Here is a 14,033-nt window from a genome sequence, read left to right on the forward strand (position 1 = left end):
AAGTATTCTCATATGAGTATGGGGTGTTCATGTCACATGAAAAAGCCATAAATAATTCTGGTATTGTTATGACAAGTCAATGGATAAATTACAGAAAACAAAACAGTAAGACCTGTCTTTAACCATGTTGAACAAGAACTATTTATTTACCACAATGCTAAAGATATAATGGCTGAGGCATATCTCACCTAAACTTTGATGCCTGACTCATCAGTGTCTACCCCTGAGCCAATCCCTTGTTACATTCAAAGGAAATCCTACTAATATAATCAGATGATTAGATAAAGCAGATGATTAGATTCAGTTGCATGAATCCTACTTGTGAAGGGTTGATTCTAGACAGCAGTGAAGTACCCACCCAGCCAATCACTCACTCGCTCCTCCTCAAAGGATAGGGGAGAGAATCAGAAAAGCAAAAGTAAGAAAACTTCTCAGTCAAGTGAACGAAATATAAAATAGTGATGTAAACGCAGTCATTCACCACCTCTCACGAGCACAGAATCGTAGAATATACTGAGTTTGAAGGGACCCATAAGGATCATCAAGTCCAACCCTTAGCCCCGCACAGGACCATCCCCAAGAATCACACCATGTGCCTGAGAGTGCTGTCCAAATGTTTCTTGAACTCAGGCAGGCTTGGTACTGTGACCACTTCCCTGGGGAGGCTGTTCCAGTGCTCAACCACTCTCTGGGTGAAAAATCTTTTTCCTCATATCCAACCAAAACCTCCCCTGACTCAGCTTCATACCATTGCCTTGAGTCCTGTCACTGGTCACAAGAGCGAAAAGATCAGTACTTGCCCCTCCACTTCCCCTCATGAGGATGTTGAAGACCACAATGAGGTGTCCCCTCAGTCTCCTCCTCTCCAGGCTGAACAGACCAAGTCACCCCAGCCACTCTTCATACGGTTTCCCCTCAAGGCCCTTCACCATCTTCGTTGCCCTCCTTTGGATGCTCTCTAATAGCTTAATGTTCACTAACTCTTATTAACTAGATCTTTATTGTATAGTAACGAACACAAAAGCAGATTGCTGAGAAGTAGTTACTTGCACTGCAGACCCTTTGTTCTATTAGCACAATTTCAGTTTGGAAAGGTAAAAAAAAATATTAGGCACTTATGAGACATCTACATGGACCTAGCAATTGAATTTGTTTCCAAGGGAGAGGAATAAAGAATGAAATGGAAAGTAAAATCTTTATAGAATGACTGTTGATGGGGTATTAATAAGTTTTAAAAGGAAAGGGAAGAGAGAGATGAATACCAGTCCAACAAGAAAATTAATTAAAATTAATAAATCTATTTTGCTAATTTAGAGATATCTTGCTCTAGTCTATCATTACAGGTTTTTAAGAAAAAATATGAGACAAATTAAGTAGTGATTACCGAAACATAAAAGCTCAAATTTCTTAAGTGCCTGTGAAAGTATATAGCAAACTTCTAGACTGGATGACAATGTCTATTTTACATTCAAAGGTTATTTCTTCAATGTTAGGTATCAGAGTATGATTAAGGATTCTATGGCTGAAAAATAAGGTATTGAGCTCTGTATTATTAAATTATTGTTGGAACTAATATTAAATATCTGGAACTGATGAAGCCTGATTTCCTTTACTGGTTTTGACTTGTGGCTGACTGAGACCGTGAAAGTCCAACTGAATCTTTCCAGTAATTAGTGGTTTTGAAAGGGCTTTTTTTTTATTAGAACTTGTAGGTTCTTGTTCCTACTGGATAATTTTATAACATTTTTAGAAACAAAATTATATTTGACACTTCCTTCTCCATATTCTGTGGAATTAAATCAAGTACTCTAAAATTAGAGGACATACACAGAGACAATACAAGTATTGTCTCAATAAGTAAACAGGACACAAGAGCTCAGCAGTGAATTTTGGGACTCATGAATTAATATTTTTTTGGCATTTTTAGCAGACAATGAAACAACCATAGGAACACTTGAAGAATGACTGCTTGGTTTCAGCAAAGACTCTTTCATCACAAATGCCAAGCAGCACATCATGATAATCCCACACCTTTCCTTCCCATCTCCCTACAGGTATCACCTTAGTTCAGTGTTAGGTAAGGTAACACCTTGTCTTCTAAAGATCTATTTCTTCCACATTGTACATGGAAGTAAAGACAATTAAACACTCAGGTGGCATTCCTTTCTTACACCATTCCTAGACTCTGTTACCATGGGATATAGTTCTAGTTAATGAGTGTCATGATGGAATTATTTTTAAATATAAATCGATATGTGAGCTCAAGTGTTTCAATTTTCAGGTAGCTAACTTGAAGGTATCTTACAGAAGTTTGAAGGCTTAAGTCACACTTAGAAAACAATCATTTTGGTGCTGCAAATCACAAGTGAATGGTAGTAGCTCTTTCAAACTTTATCCAAAATAAAAGATGTCATAGAATAGCTATTCTGAACTATCCTATACCTTTATCAAAGACTTTTTTGGAGCATTGATTGCTGATATTTCTATTAATTTGCTCTTTTGTTTTTCTCACTTATGAGGCAGACACCAAAAACTACTGCTACATAACTACTGCTACATATGAATTCTCCAGAAGCAATTTCTGAAAATGTTGCAAGGAAGAGTGATAAGCATTATCTTTGTTGCTTTCACTATGACACAGTAAGGACAGTGACTTTCATCTTTTCTTCCTTACTTTACAAAGGGAAGCCAGCAATTTTGTCTAAAATTTAGATTAGATGCTGGAACACAGACACATTACACCAGGTCAGAGCAGTTGCCAATCTGAATAGTCTGAACATGGCCAATGACAGATGAGTAAGAAACCACACAGTAGAAATTGTGAAAAACACAGATCAGTTGGAAGGCCTTTCTTAATTATCCTCGAGCTACTGGACTACTCTCTGTCCTTTTTCTCACTCAGAAAACTGTTGCATGTGAATACAGCTGTACATTTTTTCCATATACTTCCATAACTCAAGTTTATTTTAATGTATTTGAATTTGCTTAAACCTGTTGCTGCAACACCAAATGATACTGTGCTCTACAAGTCAATTATCACAGGTTACCTTTTTTTCTACTTTTATTAGAATTTCTACCTTTCATTTCATTACAAAATTTCTTGTTTTATCTTGTGGGTGGAAGAAAAGAATCACAATAGGACCTCTCAAAATTTGGGATTTTTTCACTCTGTGCTATATAAAAAATGGGATTTTTTGATCTATAAGCCTCTCTGTGAAAGTATAACTGGAATGCTTGCAACACTAGGGAAGGAGCTAATGGTCCAAATTAATATGTTGTGTTCAAATTAAAGCACCACAAACACGATAAAATTCTTTTGTATCTAGCTGTCTTCCTATTTCATTCCCTAAAATCATTCCAAAATCTTGAGAAGTAGCAAGCGGAGAAAGGAAAAACAGGAAGGATGGGTGTGAATGTACTGCTTTTTAAACAGCATAAAATAAGGATAAAGTTATTTCTAGAGTACTTAAAAATAATCTAGAAAGCATAAACCAGTGTTTTCTGTCTTCACTGGATCTCCTTAAATTTATCTGTTACATTAAACAATTTCTTGGTACAAGAGTCAAACAAGAAAATCCTGGCTAAAACTGCCAGCAGTGCAGAAATGCTGTCTAACTTTTTTGTTTAACTTGTTTGCTCTTTAGCATTTTTGATGAATTTCATCATACTGTTATTAGCAGCATTTTAATTACAATTGTTGTATACACACATACCGGGGAAATTAGATACTTTGCAGTGTTATGGTATTAAGGTTCTTAAAGTTAAATCAAGCCAATGCAGCTGTTCCTAATTACTTTAAAAGAACAAATACTTAGACAAATCAGTTGTTTCCAGCTCCAGCATAATTCAATTAAAGGAGCCTTTGTAATTTAACAACATGAATGATAGCTAAGCATAGCTAATATGACTGTTCAGAAACAATGTATGTCATTTACATAAAGGAAGGAGTTAAAGTACATCTGAGGCAGATAAGAAGCTGTGATTTGCCTAAGACAAATATAAGATATTGCCATAAGAAGGTGACACCATAAAAGACATATCAAAAACTGACAAAAGCCTTTGTTTCCAAGTAGCAATTACTTTATTAACCAAGATTACCAGGCCTTAAGGTTTCTGCAGGTCATTGTGGAGGCTTTTGGTTTGGGGAGTTTTTCCTTTTCCTTCACTGTTTTTAGTTTTTTTTTATGCTGCCAAATGTAGTCTAGCTCCACCTCTACTTTGTATTGCTGCTTGACAAGAGATGTGGTATCCACACACAAACCACAGATGCCAGCAAATCCGCTCCATGGGTAATGTCTCTGGCAGGAGCACCCTTTATGCCCAGAAAGTTGTTCATTTTTCCTGCTGTGTTTTGGACATTCACAACTAATAGTATCATGCAAATGTTTTTTTTCAGAATAGCATATCTTATAGTGCAATTATCATTCAGATATATTTTGTTTTCCAAAAAAGGAAAGGAGAAAAAGGTGGTCACTTAACTGACAAAACATTGTATATAACCATATTCTGTGTGAATCGAGTTACTGCTCTCTTATCTGCTATATTAAGTCTTGAAAAATCATCAGAGGGATGGGATACACAGTAAAGTTCCACAGAAATTAACTACAATAACACAATGCATTTCTGTCCACATTTGCACATCCACTATATACACATTAAGAGTTAAGACTATACATTTTTTTTTAATATTGTAAGCATGACATTGTTTTAAGCAAAGCTTTATAATAATATTAAACAAGAAAGACAAAATAAAAAAGAAAAGGAAGACCAGACCAATTCAGTCAAATAATATTAAATATTAATCTGAAATGAGTTAGCTGTACCTTGAGTCACCTGTTGGATGGCTAGCATCATCCCAGAAACTGTATCAGGAACCAAACTTTCTTTCCAGTTGTAGACGGGCACCCATTTCAAGATGGGCAGCCTTCTCATACACCAGGCTTTGATATCTTCAAAGCGAACAGCCTGGATTTTCCTCCAGACTGTGCTTCTTTTCCTTTTTGCCCCTGTCATCATTCCCACCCCACAAAAGCAGTGCCTCAGAAGGGTGCACAGTTGAGGAGTGATACTGATCTGTGTTAGTCTCCAGTTTTCTTCTGAGATTTTTCAGCTCCAAAACTGCAGAGAAAAAAAAATGAACAGAAGCACTTAAGATTTCTGCAGCTGTTCTGTAACTATACTCAATGAAAACACTTATTAAAAACCTCAATAATATAAACAGCTACATGAAATGCAAGAACTGTTTACAGCAAAGATCACATTTTCTGCTATTTGAAAAAATTTGGTCTCATCTCACGTTAGTTTATGATTCTTTCCAGTAACCTCCTGCTTTATATCCCTGTAATGCTTGTGCTTTTGGCCTCATTCCAGTGGCAAAACGAGGTATTACTGGGAGTGTGTGCAATATAGGCTGGGCTATGCTAATCTGAGCGGGAAGTGCCCAGCGAACCCGGCTTCTCCCTCCCAAGCCTGGGAGAGCAGCCTTGCCTCTCACAGGGGGGAGTTTTTCGGGACTTAGGTAGAAGGCATTAAGTCCTCAGTAAAGCTCATAATAGAAAACTTGTCTTACTCCATCAACATTTTGTCTTTTAAAAGACAGTAAAAAGCTTGTTTATGTAGTAAATGCAGAACATCAGGTACCAATAAGTCCTGCTGAAAATATACACAGACTCTCTCTGTAAGCTGAAGACAGACTGAAGAGTAACGAGCTCAAAGTGCAGTGAAGGACTGCAAACTATCAGCTTCACATGGGACGTGCCAAAAACATTTGTGACAATCATTCTTCTTTAAAGCTACTCCTTTCTGCTCTTGGTTGTCCATCCAACAAAGGCTTTCTCAGCAAAGATAGTTCACCAAGAAACTTCTGTTCTTGTAATAACATCATATCTTGTGTGGGATACAAAGTGCTCAGACACAAAGTGATAAGAGAGTGGAAGAACTTTAAATGTTAAAACATTTAAACGCCCTGTCTGATATGAAGCAAGGACACAGTGGACCTTCCTCTCAGTTATCTGTGTTTCTGAATAGAAAAGAGATTTAAGTTAAAATGCAAGATTCATCATATGGTTTGTGGTTTTCGTTTTCTGTGTGTGTGACCCCCTGCTTTTAATTTGAAATTGCAGTTCAAGGACTTCATAATCAAAGTATTTATGTATACCAAGTGTTTAGCAAAACAGATCTTTACCTACTTTCAGTGGCCAGAAGTGGACAGGAATCTTTCTAAGTAGAGTGAGAGTTACTCAGCAGTCAGGTATTGCTTAGTTTTGATTAAATGTTCAGTACCTCTAACTATAATAGTATTTACTAGGAAATAAAAATCAAAATCCATTTCTACACATAGATATGCATATGCAAAACCGTACTCAAAAACGTACTTGTGTAAAAGAAACTACAAGTTTTTTGTTTGTTTGTTTGTTTAAATCATTGTTTGCTAGAAGCCCTGAATATTCTGAAACAGGAAAAAAAAACCAAACAAAAAAACATTAGAAAACCAAAGAACCATCACTAAACACACAAGAACATAGTTTTCATTCTTCAAACTTCTTGCATCAAAATGCTGAAGCTTTTTGGAAAAGTCTGTAATTGAGATTTTCCCACCTCACAGTTGCACAGTCAGTAAATCTGGACAGTTTTCATCAATCCTAGATTAGCATCTGAACTCCTAGGATTAGCAATATCAACAGACTTTTGTCCCTCACCAACAACAAGGGATGGTATCTCTCTTTGGGTGTGTGCATGCGTGAGTACAAATATCTTACAAGAGATGTGGAATTTGCGTGGAAACTTTTTTACTCCAACAATTATTTTGATAAGTAAAAAAACTGCAGTATCAATAAATCTGAAGTTGATAATATCATCACTATTGAAAAACACTGTTCCTTGTAACTCTGAAATTAATAAAGTACTCTTAGTTAGCAATAACACAAGGCAACATTTAATTTACAAACTCCCAAAGAAATCAAAATTTTTAAGAGAAGACAGATGTATAACAACAAGCCTATACCTCACTACACAATATTCCAACATTTGAATCTTAAAGAAACATAAAAAACTACTACTTTCCTAAAACACATCAGTATCCTAACTGAAACACATATTGTACCACACACATGATATTTAAACTTTTTCTCATTGACTGGTTTTTATTAGCTACAAACCTATAATCTATACACTCCCAAACTATGCAGGTTTTCATTGTTTGAACTTGGTCACAATGTTCCTGAGCTATCATGACTATGAGACCCTCTTCTGCTCTGGAACAGGCATATAGAACTCAGTTTTCTAGAACACCAAAGGATAAGCATGAGGAACCTTTGATTTTATACATCTAAGTCAGTGTATTCACACACATTGTTGTAATGTTAGATGTTTCACAATTAGCTTTTTTGATGCTCCTATATAAGTAAAGCCTATTTTCAAGTGATTAAATAGTTTTTTTTTTATTCTGGGTTTTTTATCTGGAAATGCACAAAAGTATAATTCTAGTAGTGTATTTATGTACAATGTTAAAAAGATAATTACCAATAGTCAAAAATTAGAATACAGATAGTATATAAAAGGAGAAATTTATTGCATCATAGATCAGATCTGGTGGGCTTTTAAAACCTGATTTATAACAGATTCTAAAAAAATGGGGTAACCCCTGTGGGGGTTATTTTCATCAGCTTCTCTAATATTTGCATATATGGGATGTTTACATATGTGGTGGATATGTGAAGATAGGAAGTTTGATTCTCTAGCTTTAGCTTCAAGGGATTTAAAAAAAAACCCCAAACCAAACACCTTACTCCAACCTAGACCTCAAAAGGAAAAATTCCTGGTAAACTCTGACAGAGAAGCCCTGATTCCCACTTCATATGGAAGCAGATTCTGTAGGAATCATTGGGCTCTTGCATATGAGCTGCTTTTAGACTTCACATAAATTGGCAGGAAAGTTCAAAAACTATACGTATGTTTACATATGCTCATAGAAGTTAAATGAAGTTATTCACACCTATGACAGGCATAGATACCATGATGGAAATAACTGAACAGATTGCCCAGAGAGGTTGTGGAGTGTCCCTTCCTGGAGATGTTCAAGAACTGTCTAGACACCATCCTGTGCAATGTGCTCTAGGATAACCTGCTTGAGCAGGGAGGTTGGACCAGATGACCCACTGTGGTCCCTTCCAACCTTACTTATTCTGTGATTCTCTGATTCTGTAGTATGACTTGCTCTTTGTAAGTTTTCTCAGGCAGACAGATCATGTAACTAAATATCTGTAAATATCCAATGTTAATCTAATGCCGACTAACTAAAGCTGTATTCCTGCTAATGTGCATCATTTGATCCCCAAGTGCATGCAGTGCATCAAACTCAACTTCCTCATATTCTCCCATCTACCATCACTGGGTAAAGGAAAGTACATGCTAACATTAATCCAAAGCAAATACTTTTCTGGCTGGCCACTGGCAAAATATATATAAGATTTAGATCTGAATATATATTGAGTATATAATGATTGAGCTTTCCTCATCTTTTTTAATGTGAGAAAACTGATTTCCATTCATCCTTGTCCTCTATCCTGACCAACAATTTCTATGAACTCAGTTTTGATACTGCTATAGTTCTGTCAAATACAGATAAGAATGGCTAAAGGATTAAGAGACTACTAGATGAAAGATTTAAGAAAAAAGACAGGTAAAAATCTTGGCCACATAATGGTCACCATCTTTAGGAAAGATGGTAAAAATTCCAAGAGAAATCCTGTGAGAAATTCCAAGTATGTGTGAGAAAGCACAGCTGAATGGGAATAGGAATGGAAGTCAGATTTTAAAAAAGGAGTGAGAAGAATTAGTTCAAAGAGACCAAATTGTGCAGTTCATACATCATAGAACACAGCACAAAAGAATAATACATAAGCTACCGGAATTATAAGCAAGTGCTGACAAATTGAGCAACACAAGAACAGTGATAAAAATCCACACCTTCAAAAAAGCATTCCTGAAATCTGAGAATTTGTAAAAAAACAGGGTATCAATCACATGTATTACATAAACCTGGTTGCGGTTAAACCACAACACTAGGCCACAGAAGAAGCATACGTTTAAGTGTGCAAATAATTTTTTACTGATATTTCCATAACTTCTCCCTCTGAAATTCCAGTGCATCAAAAACAGAAATAATTCACAAACTCTAAAGCTTGCCAATTTATCTTCCAGAGTTGGATGCAATGCATTTATTTTCAATAACACCTAATTTTAAAAGTACTTCTGATTTCAATCATCAAATACTTGAAAGTGGACCTAAATTGAAACAGATATGATTCTTGCCCTTCACAAAACAGATTAAGCTAAAATCTCCATCCCTTCATCATACAGGATGTTTAGGACACACTATGGTGACACTAACACCTCTGAGTAATCAGAATTATCACAAGATAAAGCTGAGCATCCAGGCATAACAAAAGCTGGACCTGGCTCAAATGGCTAGGGCTCGACTTTAACATACTCTCTGTAAATGGGCTTTTAAGCACCATTAGTGATGCTGTGCCAGGCAAAACTCGATGAAGCAACACTGACATCGAGTGGTTTTGCTTGGTATTTTCATTTGGTTATTGCAGGGCCCAAGAGCACCATCTAGATCTGATGCTGCCTCATGATATGATGGGTTTTGAACTGGATAATATTAACTACATAGTTTAATAACGAAGTTAGTTGAAAATCAATTTCTGTAGCATCAATAAAAGGTTTACTCACTACATTTTAAATATGTTTACTGGTTGAAAATTTAAGACAGGAGGTCAGCTGATAGATTAGCAAGACACTGAACCGTGGGAGCTCTTAATGCTCAGGCACAGTGTTCTCTGAAGTCATCTAATGAATGAGAAATGGAAGTGCAGACCAAGCAAAAAAAAAGATCTGATAATGCAACCGTCCTCTTAAACTCTGTTCCTCATGAGATCCTTACAGCTGTCTGCTAATAAATTGCCATTCAGGTGTTAACAAATTTTAAAAAAATTAAATTATTAGGAAGATATATTAGATAATTTTAGCATATCTAATATAAGCATAAGTAAACCAATAATGTCCATCTCTTATGGAAAACATCTGGAAAAGAAAATGTCAATTTTCATGTCCTTTTAGAATTGTTTCTAGCAGCTGTTTGAAGGTTACCTTCAAATTTACCTTCAAATTAGAAAAAATTGCTTATTTTTTTTTCTTTTTAAACCAGGTTAAGTGTCACAGAATGGACTGAAAACAGATTTCAGAACTCTTACACTTGAGAACTATTTGGGAACAACTATCATGAAACAAGCATTCCTGAAGAATTTTATCTCCAGCTAACCCTAGGGGCATAGAATAATTTAAGATGGGAGGGACCTCTGAAGGTCATCTCATCCAAACCTTCCTCAAAGAATGGATAACTTCAAAGCCAGATCAAGTTGCTCAGAACCTTGCTGAGGAATATTTTTCAAATCTCCAGGGATGGAGATTCCACAAGTTCAAGGGACAAATTGTTCTTGTGCTTAACCCTCCTCACTGCATTCCTCTCTGTTCAGTGTTACATCATCTTATGGCAGAGGAATGAATACTAAATCATAGATTATCCCGATTTACATAACCTTTCTTCAATAGTAAGTTTTTTGTTCTGGCACTCTACAAAGAGAAGTTACTGCTATCTGAATAATCAGCAATACCTTGCTCCAGACCCTTCAGTAGATGAAATCCCTTTTGCATCCCATAATAATCTTATCCCACTTTTCTTCCGTGTAAAAGCCTCAAAACCTCAAAATGTCTTATTTCTACCCGCTTTGACAGTGCACTGTGGTACTGATAAGTATTTTACAGACAGACATCAGTCGATGAAAGTGTTAATCAGAAAAACCTGCAATTTCAGTGTCCATATACTTCACTCACTAGCTTAATTTCAGCCAACTGAAACAGATACTTAATTACCTCACTGAGGAAACTGAGTTAACGGTGTATTTAAAAGGCAGCATATTAATCCAGATCTGTAGGCTGTCATAATATAAATCACAGTGATAACAAATTTTACAATATATGACAGAAAATAGAGCCCTTCAAAAAGGAAAGCCTATGAAGTGTAATAATTAAAATTTAGTATTAAGGTAGGTAATATCTTGCTGCCCTCAGAGACAGCAAACTGACAGAATTCCAGGATCACAGCAGATCAAATTCCATGCAGCCTGTAGGACAGCTAAAGCAGTTCTTGAAAAAAAACCAATCTAAAAGAATTAATGTATTCACACAGTCCTTTCTTTTTTCATTTTAATTTAAAATATCTGATCAGGTATTTTAGGAGACTACTACTTTGTAGCCTGCACAGTTAACAGAAAGTTTCACATGAAGAATGCCCAGTGGACACTGAATTAAAAAGGGGTTACTTTTCAAACCTGAGACAAAAAATACTTTAATTCTTTTTCTCCCCAAAGTTGTTGTTTGCCAAACTAACTTAATTAATAATCATCAGCAAGTATATAGAAAATCCATCACTGCCAAATTAGACAGAAGACAAAAAGATCTGTGCTAATAATAATCTGAATTGTAATATCAGCTTTTACTAGTTCCAAAAAAAAGCATGAAAGATATATACAGGCATAAAAACATGAGTTTTCTAAACAACTTTACTACTACAAGACATTAACCTCAGAAAACTCACACAATAAACAGTTGTGCTGAACTATCTTGCTTATTTCAATAAAAAGTCTCATCCTTGCTTGGGACTTAGTGACTAGACACACACAAAATAATTTGAAATAATGTCTTTTAAACTCCCCTGTACATGCATCCATAGGTTATAAAAAACAACATTTCCAAATTCCAAAAGTTTAGAAATAATTCAAACTAAATCTCACAGTATACTTGCCAAGTGCTCTGAAATCAGAAACCTTGCTACTTCTTCAGCAATTTCTTCCAAAGTGTAGGAACAAAATCAACCCAATCTGTGTACAATGACTCAGAGCACAGTGACTCGCGTGCCGGGTTCTTAAGAATCCATTAAAATAAACTAAGAAAAAAAAAAAAGGAGAGCTGGCTCATTCGAATATGCCATCTAGATGAGTCCATATTTTAGCCCAAGTGCCCACTATACAGATCCATGTTCCCCAATTCCCAAGTCACAATCCATTTTAATTTGCATAAAAATTACAGAATAATTGAGAAGACAACCCAATTAAATGCCGCTACTTGCACATTTTTATGCAACTATGTACATTTTACGCAACTATATACATTTATAGAATTGATTATATAAAAAACTAATTCTTTGTACAATCTTGCATGGCCTGGACTCTATGATTTGGACAGTTTGCCCTAATTGTTACTGATCTATATTCACAGCAAAAGGATCTTTTCTAGGTGACCTCGAATGCATTCTGTCTTTACACCTCTGCTTCGCATCCTAATTAAGATATACTCTTGTTCTCTTCTGTTGTGATTGCTAGTGAGATCATTGACGAAGAAAAGGCAGCAGTTCTGCAGCTTTCTTAATTATCAATTGTTACTTAGATTAGACAATTTAACATAAGATAATAGTAAATTAGGTAGTCTTAGTAAACATCTTATGGCTGTGAACATGATCCCTTTCCTGGGGTTCTAGGCAATTACCTACATCGCAAAACACAGTATGAAAATGGCACCAACTACAGGGTGAATAGCTGATAAAGATGACTGGATCACACTGTTCTGTCCTGCTTGAGGGAGCACGGAGGAAAGATAAGACTTTTGGCCATGATTGACAAAAAGGAAATGATTAATTCATTATCATGACTGAATTGTGTGCACTTTAATTAATCCACACTTTTAACATGTTTGAAAAGGTTGTTTGAAACATGCTCATAGGAACAAGATAAATAGACCACTGCTACCAAACAACTGTTGCAGAACATCAATGTTTTCCCAAATAATCAATATTTGCCCTAGATAGCTCCAAACCTTATGAAATTGGCACCCTTCCTTGTCATGGAGAGGGAGTACAGACAATTCAGGTCATTCCATGCCACTGCTCTTTCCTAAATACTTTAAAACCTGTATTTTTAAGATGTATTTCCAGGGCAGAAAACCAGCGATTGATGCAAATTTTTCAAATACATTTTGGAAAGTAGTCAGGAAAACTGTGCTTTTCATTATATATGCATTTAAACTTTTACATAGAAATGATAAAAATCTTTATAACTTTCTTAGCCTCATTTTGTGTAATCCAGTACGATTAACAATAAATTAAACAATAGGGACATGAAACCTACATTTTACTACATTGAAAAAGAAAAAAGTTTAAGAGTTTAAACTAAATCTCATAGCTGTTACGGGAAGATTTCTCCTGACCCTAGCGATTGCTTAATTGACTGTGGAGTGCTTTGTTAAGTGAAAATGCACTTGAGCATGTGGCTGGATAGTTTGCTGAGTCAGGTGCTTAGCAGTTACTTTTGTTTAGTTCCTGATTTTTGCAAATGACACAAACCATTATTTTTTTGCCTTTCTCCCTCATATTTTCTTTCCTGTTGCTACTTTTGAAATTTAGACTTTTTAGCTCTTATGTTGCCTTTGTCTTCTCTTAGACTGGTTTACAAATCTTTTTCTCCTGTCATGCAAGATTTCTATGTTCTGACTCCCATATTCCATACAGGCATTTCCCTTCCACCCCATTAAAACCTGTTCCATGTGCTCAAATGCACTGGTACAATTATTCACTGGGGTTTTTTTATCACAGATCAGTTTCACACTTTCCCATTTTGAAATTACTTCCCTCAAAGAATCATTCATTCAGAAATTTGTAATATTTGGGCAGAACAGCATGTAAAATAAGGCATATATAGCACAGATTTGTTGTTTCAAACTATGATTAATTTGATTAATTTTGCCAAAGCTGAAATTGTAATAGGATTTCAAAGGAGATAGGGGAAGATTTCTCCAAGATACAGTAATTAAAAAAAAACAAAAAAACAAATAAAAAACACACCAATCAAAAAAAAAAAACCCACCAACAACCAAACAACCAACCAAACAAACAAAAACTCTTGCTTCAAAACACA

At 35.6% G+C, this 14,033-nt stretch overlaps 1 protein-coding gene across 2 annotated transcripts in view; it reads right to left on the bottom strand.

Moving 5' to 3' along the window:
* SLC26A7 (solute carrier family 26 member 7) overlaps positions 1-5,377 on the bottom strand; it is a 69,767-nt gene extending 64,390 nt beyond the window's left edge. The window contains exons 1-2 of one of the 2 annotated variants that reach the window (XM_027679624.1): positions 5,248-5,377; positions 4,824-5,118 (exon numbers count right to left, since the gene is read on the bottom strand). In XM_027679624.1, the coding sequence (XP_027535425.1) occupies positions 4,824-5,016 (193 nt within the window). In that variant the 5' untranslated portion in view covers positions 5,017-5,118; positions 5,248-5,377. The remainder of the gene's footprint in view (positions 1-4,823; positions 5,119-5,247) is intronic. The other variant, XM_027679709.1, reaches the window with a different exon arrangement.
* Positions 5,378-14,033: the final 8,656 nt, after the last annotated feature.

The sequence above is a fragment of the Neopelma chrysocephalum genome, unplaced genomic scaffold, assembly GCF_003984885.1.
Source record: "Neopelma chrysocephalum unplaced genomic scaffold, ASM398488v2 Primary Assembly neopelma1_22, whole genome shotgun sequence".
Lineage (NCBI taxonomy): Eukaryota > Metazoa > Chordata > Aves > Passeriformes > Pipridae > Neopelma > Neopelma chrysocephalum.